Source organism: Drosophila navojoa, chromosome 2 (genome assembly GCF_054131105.1).
Source record: "Drosophila navojoa isolate 15081-1374.11 chromosome 2, UAZ_NAV_1.0, whole genome shotgun sequence".
Taxonomy (NCBI): Eukaryota; Metazoa; Arthropoda; class Insecta; order Diptera; family Drosophilidae; genus Drosophila; species Drosophila navojoa.
Window position 1 is genome coordinate 589459 of NC_142890.1, and position 10601 is coordinate 600059.

At 42.3% G+C, this 10601-nt stretch overlaps 2 protein-coding genes across 2 annotated transcripts; both read right to left on the bottom strand.

The window, feature by feature from the left end:
- Window positions 1-869: 869 nt before the first annotated feature.
- ChT (choline transporter) lies at window positions 870-7522 on the bottom strand. Its single transcript, XM_018097947.3, has 7 exons — window positions 7018-7522; window positions 5382-5644; window positions 5207-5314; window positions 4482-5066; window positions 4103-4424; window positions 3766-4038; window positions 870-3710 (listed from the first exon to the last, which is right to left on the bottom strand). The coding sequence occupies exons 2-7, from the start codon at window positions 5545-5547 to the stop codon at window positions 3332-3334; spliced, it is 1833 nt and encodes a 610-aa protein (XP_017953436.1). The 5' UTR covers window positions 5548-5644; window positions 7018-7522; the 3' UTR covers window positions 870-3331.
- Window positions 7523-8125: 603 nt separating this feature from the next.
- LOC108659985 (kanadaptin) lies at window positions 8126-10569 on the bottom strand. The gene is made up of 3 exons (XM_018113180.3): window positions 9347-10569; window positions 9086-9280; window positions 8126-9028 (listed from the first exon to the last, which is right to left on the bottom strand). Exons 1-3 carry the CDS (start codon window positions 10460-10462, stop codon window positions 8255-8257), a joined length of 2085 nt encoding a protein of 694 aa, XP_017968669.1. The 5' UTR covers window positions 10463-10569; the 3' UTR covers window positions 8126-8254.
- Window positions 10570-10601: the final 32 nt, after the last annotated feature.

Genomic DNA, 10601 nt, shown 5'->3' on the forward strand with positions numbered 1-10601 from the left:
AATAGGCACACTACAATGTAAATATTAAGAGTAAAGTAATGTAAAACGCGAACGCGTGCTGAAATCGAACCCGAGTCTTCCTTCCTCCCTGCCTCCCTTTCGCTTACACCGCAGACATCTTCCCTCTGCGGCACGCCAACTTCAGCAACTCCTTTGCCAAATGCATACTTAAGCAGCAGCACCTGAATTAGCAAGCATTTAAAAGAATTTTAGATCAACTGTTAACTAAAATATTTCATCAAATTCTCTTCTTGAATAACTATTTAACAAACTATATGCACAATTGTTTGCTGTGTAATTCTTCTTCTGTGCAAATTAGTGAACAAATCTACTTCTAAAGAGCCAAACATAATTCACATAGACACATGGGCTCCGGCAACTGGTCTCCATTACCAGGCTATTGTCGCAGCAGCTGATCTGCCTGATGAGATCTGTGATCTTCTGCTGCAAGCTCCAAATGCTGTGTAATTTCGTTGGCTGTGGATCATTGTTAGCGGCCAGCAGCAGCAGCAGCAGCAGCAGCAGAGGCAGCGGCAGCGGCAATTGCCATTTGCTCTTTAACTTGAAGCAGCTGCCCTTCGCCCCTCGCTTCCCCGTTCCCGCATTCCCATACCCCATACCCCTCTCCATTTCCCGGCTCCATCCACCAGCTCCGCACTTACACGAAGACTGCATTTTTGATGATGGGAAATTTCCGCTTACGATAATACGATTCCATTGTTTTAAATTGTCATTAGGCAGCTCTTTGTCTGTTTGTTGTTATTACACAAGCTGTACTTTATATGGGCTAAATAAATAAATAAATACAGTTAGTGTCTGCTCTTTTCTTTGGCTTTTTTTTTCGAAATAGAATAAATAATTACACGAGATTTGCAACAACAGGGAAACCATTTTAATATATATATGTATATAAACTATGAATATATATAAATACTCGTATATATTTGGTTTTTTATTAAATAATAATTTTTTATTTATCATTTCTCGCTTTGCTATGCTTTAAACATTGATATGTATTTTCGATTTTCGATTTAATTACTCTTTTATATATAATATATATGTTTGTATATCATAAACTCATCTCAATATATATATATGTATGTATAATTAATTAACATAGTTTGTAATATGCCACTAATAAGTATATATATATATTTATATGTATGTACGTAATTATACATCAATTGATTAGACAACAATAGGTGAACGTAAGTAAAGCCCCAAAACTAATCAACTGCCTATGAAGTACCCTTAGTTCGTCTTCCAACTTTCATCTTTCATCATAAAATAGTTGGTGGTTTTTTTTTTAAATATTTTTTTTTGTTTTCTTATATACAGACAGTTACAGTGAGTGAGTGAGAGAGTGAAAACTTGAAACTCAAACATCTCTTCTCAGGTTTCGCAGTATCGCATTTTCGCATTTTCGCAGTTTCCATTAACGATTTGCTAAAGGTTTATTCCAACACAACTTACGTAATATCAACTGTGAACATTAACTGTTATTTAGCAAAAGGAAACACTCAGAGATAATGATCAAAATAGTCAAATAACAATCAACAATTTCTTTAACAACAGCAAGAACAAATATATATATATATCATACACCATATATCATTTATCATATGTAGTTCATTTTAGTTATTTATAGGTCAGTTATGGACTTTTTTAGGCTTATGTAAAAGTTTCAATCAAAAAGCAGTCAACATTTAAGGTATTTAGTATTTATCGGGTTACATATACATATATACATATATATATATTTAAAATTTGTCATAATCAATGGGATAGAAATTTCAACAATGAAACAGGAAAAAAACAAGTCAGTTTTGGATATATATAACCCCAACATCTTTCGAAACATGCTAATTGAACTCGGTTTCTTGGTTGCTTTTTGATTAAATTCTGAGAGCATTACTGTGGCATCAGAATATATTTATAATTTTTTCATGACTCGAGGACATTCCAATTTAATGTTGAAATTTTAATGAAATTTAAGAAAAAATTACAAAAGTTGTTCTTCACTTTGTTTCATTTTCTTCAAATATATACATATATATGTATAATGTATATTTATATTGGGTTTATGCATGTATATGTTTATAACTGTGTTCATATATATGTATGGTTTCTATAAGTACATCTCTAATAGCATTTTTGTGTTCGCTCTTTGAGAGCAGCTTAAAATTCATCTTTATTTATTTTGTTTTTTCATTGCCTATATTCTTATATATAGTCAAGTATTCTTCAGTTGATATGCTTTACGTTTAGTCATTCTGCTAGTTAGTTGCTCTTTGCTTGTGGAAGGACACATGATTCATGATTCTCATAATATGCACCTAAACGATATTTCATATTTCGTAGGATCGTTGAATTAATTGCCAATTAATTTACATAAACAAATGAACATGACTAGGAATATATATGTATACATATATGTATATTTGTGGGTATATATATAGGTGTATTTACTCTATATGTACTTCGTTTGCAGTTCCTCGCATCTTTTAACTCTATTGCATAATACGTATTGAATGCATTTCGTTTGCATAGGTGAAATGCATTTGATATGTTTACAGTTACTTTCAGTTTTTCTTGTTTGACATTGATATGTATTTGTTTTTTTTTTATCGATCAATATTTATCGATCGCTTATAGCATTTTTTTATAAATTCCATTTACTCTACTCAAAATCAGCTTAAGACACAAACATAACAGAAACTATATAAAATAGTTGAAGGATCGATATGTTTCTAGTTACTTTATCGATCGATCATATATATAAACTCAACTAACTCTGCCTAAAACACAGTCCAAAAAAACTTAATAAAAATAGTTCACGCATTGATAGGTTTCTTAGTGTTCATCGATATTTATCGATTGTTCAATTCAGCTTAAGACACGAACTGAATCGAAAATAGTTTAGAATCAAGTTGATATGTTTTGGTATTGTTTAGTTTCTATCGATCTATCGACTTTTATCGATATTCTAAGACATTTATACATAGTTTATGCTTTAATTGCTCTATGAACTCCATTTACTCTAATCTCAAAGCCTGACTAAAACACAAAAGCAAAACGAAAACATCAAATTAAGATTTTGCCGTTGGGTAGAAACTATACAAAGACTATGGCAAAATGAATATAAAATATGTCTGCACTTTATACCTGAGCACTTGTGTGTCTGAAGATACCTCATATACATATATAAATTGATGTATACTCTATATGCATGTACTAAGAAGCTTAAACTAAACACATAATTGCAGCAACTAGTTTAGTGGATGCTTTAGTACTAAGAGTTACGGAACAGTTGTGGGTTGCAGCCGCCCGCTCAGAAGGCTGTGTTATCCTGTTCGGCATTGGGCATCGCCATGCCCTCCCTTTGACCGCCGCCCCCGCCGCCTGGCTTCCCAGTGGCTGAGTCGAGCATCTTTTTCACCTGCGTCTGCGCCGTCTGTTGATTCAGACGCTTCGCCTCGGCCACAGGCAAATCATCGTCAGACTCTAGAGCGGGATTGATGCGTCCATTGCGCTCGTCTTTGCCGGCCATGGTGGCCGCGCCATAGGATCGCGCCAATGGACCCGCCATGACAGAGAGTTGCTCCCCAGCCTCGGACGGATCGCCCACGCGCTGCACATCCTCCGGAATGTTGACCACGCACCGGAAGTAATCATAGCTCGGTGGCAGCTTGCCCGACTCAAACATCATTCTAGCAGGAGAGGAAAATTTTAGAGAATTGTGATTGGAGCTGAGCGGGGACTTACTTGGTCCACCAGGAGACAAAGACGAGCGTAATCAGGCTGATCAGCATGGCCATGGTGCGGAAGGGAAACAGCTGCGTGTTGGTCTCCTCATCGTAGCCCGGATAGTGTATGAGAGCGGGCAGCCCCAAGATGGCCTCTCCGCCGGACAGCCGGATGAAGAGCGCAATTATGTAGGCCGCCAGGCTGCCATAGGTGTTGCAGTGCTTCTTGAAGTGCACCACCATCAGCAGCTGCGGGAAGAGGATAACGTAGACCAGGTCCGAGCACATGGACCTGTAGGCCAGAGAGGAGACAGCACTTAACTAAATGAGCCATTAATCAAAGTCAACGAACTTACCAGAGGCCGTAGATGGAGGGTATGGTGAGGGCCATGATGGTGGCCAGAATGCCCACGATTATGATGGAGACGCGCATTACCCAAATGATTTCCATTTCGGATGCCTTCTGACGGAAAATCAATTTGTAGACGTTGCGTGCGAACATCGAGGCAGCCGACAGGACGGACGAATCGGCTGAGGACATCACAGCCGCCGAGACAGCGCCCAAGCCAAAGAACGAAACAAAGTCGGGCGTCAAGTATTGCAGGACCATGGGCAATATCATGCTGGTCTGGTCTACAGTCAGTGGATAGGGACCCTTGTAGTCCGTCTCGTTCCAGGCTACACAAGCAAAAATTGGATTAGACTGGAAGGGCACTAAGCTCTAGTCGGACTCACGAGTTGCCTTGGCAATGGCGCCAATTAGCACGGGCGGAATGGCCATCAGGATGCAGCCGGCAGCTGCCACATAGGAGAGCAGCTGGGCTCGACCCGCCGTCTTGCTGGAGAGCACACGTTGGAAGTACACCTGCCAGGGAATGCCGCCAAAGATGAGCAGCAGTCCATAGTCTATGTAGAACCAGCGTTGCTTCGGCTCCACATGCCCAATCCAGTCCACGTCCATGTCACTCAGACTGCGCACGTGGTCGTTGGTCCACGCGAATGGAATGCACATCCAGAGGCCAATGAAGATGCAGAACAGCTGTATGACGTCTGTGTAGGCCACCGAGTAGAGCCCGCCAAAGAGCGTGTAGAATATGGCGATGCCCGACGATAAGATCACCGACGTCCGATGATCCATGTCTATGATGACGGACAGTGTGGCGCCCAGTGCAGCCAGAATGCCAGCTGCCCAGAATACCTCACCACACAGAGCGGGCAAAAACAACAGGCCGCCCATTCGCTCACCAAACGAATCCTGCAACGGATCCAACATGGTTATATAACCCTGCTTTCGCATGGGATTAGCGAAGAAGATGCCACCTAAAGGAAAGAATATAAAGAGAAATGTGTACTTTCAAAGAAACAATATTACAAAATAGATGTATCTAACACTTAAAAGTCTTGAGTCTAAAGATTAAAGTTTCTTTACTATAATCATGTCCATATTATAGGAAACTTACCAAACACCAGGCTGAGTGCATAGCCAAAAGGCGCTTGGCACCAAACCAAGCCAGAGGTATAGATCGCTTCCGCAGTGCCATTGATGTAGCCGCCACCCACCCAAGTGGCTATGGAGAGAGAGAAATATCAGGATATAGAGACATATAGATGGCATAGTTAGAGATTAAAGATCACCTGTCATAGTGAAAATGCCCACGAAGAGACCAATGGAACGGCCAGCGAGCATCACCTCCTCCTCGGAATCATTTCCCGACTGTTTCTTGCGACCGGCCCAAATGCCCACGACCAGAATGAGCAGATAGAAGAGCACAATGCTCACCACGCCGGCTATGTTAATCATACTGTTGCGTTAAGGTGTTTTGTCCTTGAGCTTAGAAGTAGAGTAGCCTCTCCTCCTCTTTGTCACTTAATACTTTGCGTTGGGTTTGACCTTACAGCTAATGAAGGGGCGAGAATTGAGAATGGCGCTTAATAATATATTATATTGGATTAATAAATAATGCTACTGAAATTGCAAAGTATGATAAATATGTATGTAAATACCACTCTTTATGTGAGTGAGAACAGGGCGAGTAGCATCTGTGTGAGTGAACAGGACAAAGACTGTGAACAGCGAATAAGCTCCTCTTGCATAAAGAGTAAAGGCGGCTCTGAAGAATGTAGGCAGCCATGCCAAAAAGCAATGGCTGACCAAATATGATTGAAGCTGTGTGCATGCCAATGCATATCTGTGTGTGTGAGCGAGACAAACATAATGTGCGGTGATCAAACTCTTCTGGCTCGCTCTTGAGTATTGTCGACAGCTGACAATGAAGAAAGCTGAGCATAAAAGGAATCACTGAGCATGTACATATGTGTGAATGTATATGTACGCAAGTATATTAATATGCATGTACTACGTATATCAAATGGCATTGGCGCAGGTATACATGTATAAAGCGACCTTCTAGTCGTTTTACGTCTTTGCTAAGCGCAGATAAGAATTCAATATTAATTTTTTGTTGTAAATTAATTTGCTGTGCAACACGCAGCATTATATATGAAACCGCTGCACAGGGCACCCCTTGACAAGGTCAGGGACATCCTCCCGCGCCTGACCTTTGCGCAAGGATAAACCTCGGCACCTTCGCACTATCCAGGCACTCTGTTATGGCCTTTGATTCAGCGCCCGCTGTCCTTGTTAATGGCGTCCAATTAACTAACGCAATGGCGCAGTACGCCCAACATTAAAGGACCTCGCTGCAAGGCAACGACATTTAGCTAGTCATGCATTAATGGTGCTAAATGGCAGGTGCCAATTAGTTGCAATTGGTCAATTGGGTAAACATTTATATCTGTAAGTGAGTTTAGATCTAAGAGAGTCAGGCACTTGAGTACGTAGAGTAGCTAATGCTCTACATATTTACCGATTTCAATAATGGCAATAAAATTATGGGGCAGGTGAGCAATATAAAAGTGTAAATGAAATAATATTATGTCAGCTGCGACCTATAATCAACCATTGATCAATATACAAATACATACATATAGTTATATACTTGGGATGCTTTCCTATTGTCTCTCACATGTGCTTTTATATAAACAATCTACCCCACTTTGTTCGATTTTGATAAACAGTTAAGCAAAGCTTCATTCACAAAACCAACGGTAATTAAGCAATAACAACAACAACAACATGGCTGGCACTTCCAAATGGAAGGCACGCGCTGAGTGTAATAGAGTGAGAGAGTGAGAGAGACAGCAAATGAGAGCAGGTCGCAATCACTGCGCATGTTCCAGTGCATTTATATTTGCGGGCAATTGAACTCACCTTAGCTATGGTAAAACCTTTCAGTGTACGTTCGTGTGTGTGTGTGAGTGAGTGTGTGTGTGAGTGAATGTGTGTGCCAAGTTCAAAGCAGAGGCGTTAAGTTATGTGTATGGCGATTGAGTGCCCCGCGCGTCTTTGGCTGATTTTAACGACGGCAAATGCGCGCGCCAATCAAATGCGCCTTGACTTATGCAACATTTCCTAAACAAAAGTCCTATTAGGCTTTTTCGCTACTTTTTGTACAGATCACAGGCGGAACGAACGACAGCGCGTAACGGTAAAAAATAGTTGATCAATAAATAGGAAACACGAAAGAGTCTTGACAGCTTGCACCTGGGCAGCAGTCGCCCCAACGCAGGGACGTCTTCTGAGACGGACTGTTACGCGTCTTAAAATGTAACCCAGACATGTGCTCCGGCTCTGTGGAAAGCACGTGGCGCAGGCATTAAAACAAGTTTTCTATTTCTATTGCACAACAAACACAAGTATTTAATTGTTTACAGTTAACGGTAAACTAGTGGATTTTATTTATACATTTAAATTAAGAACAAATTAACGCTTTTTTTTTGTTCTATGAAACACAACAAAAACGTCTTGTCGTACGCTGAAACGTTCCGCCGTACCGTGTTCCGACGAAAAGAGTAGCAAAATTATAACTGAATTGGAAGTTCAAGTGCTGGAGCCTTAACAGCGGCAATCAAGCTCAAATATTCGCGTTCATTCTCTATATGTGCGCAGGAATTTGTAAATGCGTTCATTCGCTCATTTCCCCGCCGTTCGAGCATTCCACTGGAAGGGCGACAGGAGCATCCATTGCTGGAAAGCACACTGATACCGAGCTTCCACTGCGGCTTATCAATAGGGGAAATGGCAATTGGAATGCTAGGCATGTGTTGAAAAGCTCAGCAGGCGCAGCAGGGGAAATTCCAATCGGCACAGGAAAAGGATTAATCTCGATAACTATATTAAGGATAATATCAGATGTATGTCAAAAAAAAAATAAAAATAAATAAAAAAAAAAAACAACTTATAAATAAAAACTATAATAAAAATAATTATAAAACAATCTAAGGTTCCACCCAAATATCATTTGCTTGAACACATTAAATTATGTAAAACCTCTTTAATTATTTAAATAATATAAAATAGTTAATGTACAATTTCTAGCGTAACGAAATATCAAGCAAAATATTTTTAACATTTTTTTGTTTTTGTTTTTTATTTAGTTATTATATGCTTAATAGCCAAATTTGTCATTGAGATGAGTGAAACCGTCGCCGCTTTGATTCGGTGGTGGAATCCACTTGGCATACTTTTCGCTGTCTTCGTGCTCCGCCAGCTCATTTAGATCCATGTCCACGTCCGATCGCAGCTTGTTGTTGCTGTGGTTGGTTCGCTGCCGTTGACGCTGGCGTCGTTTCCTCTCTCCCTCCGCAGCTTCGCTGCCTGCGTCTATAGGTGCTGATGCTACTTCAGCTGCAGCTTCTGTTATGGCTGTTGCTTCGTCACATTCGTTGTTAACTTCTAGTTTATTTGCATTTGGCATCTGCTTCAAGTGTTGGGTCTGCTGCTCAAGCTCCTTCTCTTCCGGCTGCAACTCTTGCTTCTCCTCCGTTTCCAATTGCAGTGGCTGCTTCTGTCTATTCTGCTTTTCTTTCTCCTTCTCCTCCTCTGTTCTTTCTTCCTGCGTCTCCTTCACATTCTCTTGATGGTTTTGCTGTTCTACTTGCTTCTCCGTCTCTTCTTCCTCCTCTTCCTCCTCCTCCACCTCCTCGTCACCAGCAAATGCATTTACTTTCGCTTTGCTGCTAGCACTTGGCTGCGCTTTGACTATCTTAAATTTACTAAACTGATTTCTTTTCCCAATCATGGGCAATTGCCTTTTGGACACATTGGCTTCCACCTTCTGCGCATTGTTAGAGGTCGTGTCAAATGGCAAAGCCGTTGGCTTGGCAATCTTAATGAGCCGCTGTAACTTTTGTTGCTCGCTTTTGATTCGCTGCTGCTCCAGCTGGAATTGAATAATTTACATTAATATTTGTATCTTTTAAACTCTGTCCCAACTCACTCTCAGCTTTTTGATCTCGGTTTTGTCCAGTGGCGTGACATTCTCGTTGAGTGTGTCCATGAAATTGTCCAGGTCATCGCTGGCGCTTTGCTGCTGCACCGCCTGCGCCTTCAAACGCTTCTCGTTCTGCTGATAGGCACCAATCTCTAGCTCCACTTTGGCCAACTCTGCATCCAGCTCGCTCTGCTGCTTCAGCTGCAACGGTTAAAGATCGAAAGTTAATTTAAATACTCTTAAACTGCTATAAATTTGTCCCTTTACCAAATCGTCGTAGGTGAGTGTAACACTGACGTTGGCATTAGCCAGCCGTTGCTTCTTTCTGGCCACATCGCCTGTGCGATCCCAGAACTCGTCCTCGTCATCCGAATCGCCTTTGGGCTTGAGCTGCTTGCGCTTCTGGGATTCCTGATTCGCCTGGCGCAGCACGCCATGACGATCGAGCGTACGACATGCCTCTAGGGCGCACTGCACCACACAGTCCTTCTTGCGGCCCTTGTGCGTGACTTCCACAACTATGGCACGGCCATTGGAGTCGTCAATGGGCAGCTCCACCCGGCAGACGAACGAGCCCTGGGCAAGCTCGTCGCACTTGTATTCCAGATTGAGGCCTTCACGTTCAAAGAAGCCGCGCAATGTGCGCTTGGGGTCATCGAAGAAGAGGTCTTCATTGTTGGTGCTCGCATATGGATTGTGTGTGAGATCTGTTTCCTCGTCGGCATCCTCGCCCATGCCCCAGCTGGCGCCTTCGTTACGTTCCCTCTCCTCAGCCTCCAATGCTTTGCGTTCCCTTTCAGCCATTGCTGCGGCCACTTGTTGCTCACGCTGTTCACGTAGTTCCGTTACGGTTTGTTCAGACTCGGGTTCCTCATCCTCACCGGGACCCTGCAGTATATACACGCGCGTGCTGCTTCCCATCTTCAGCATGTGGCCAACGCGAATGCGTATGTAGACGCGGGGCGGCACGCGCTGCTTATTGAGGAATGTGCCATGTGTGCTTCCGAGATCGTAGATGTACCAGCCGTCAGGCTGAGCTGCCTCTTCGTCCTCACCATCACCTGCCTTTGGTTTGTACTGAAGCACTGCGTGATACCGCGAAATGGTTGGATGCGCCATGGCTACATCGTTGTCAGGAAGTCGGCCAAAGGTCCAGTAGGCTTGTTGCTGTAACTGCTTGACTTCGTCAATAATTTGTCCGGATTTCAGCACCTCAAACCTGTAATCCTGTCCATCGTTTGGCGGCTGTGACCACTTGGGCACTTTGTAGGGGCAACCTGTGGCAGGCTTGACTTTAGCAGCTTCTGGATTTGGTTCTTCGACGGCAGCTTCACTTTTTGTTGATGGGGCGGGCGGTAAAACCGGCACCTTGAAATCATCCATATTGAATGGATAGCGCAACTGTCTCTATTTGTATATTGTCTATATTCTGGCTTTTAAACACTCTTGTGTATGTTAGGGATGTGTAAAGCCATCGGTATTTTAAGTTAGCGATGTGCACCGATCCTCAAATATGTCAGAA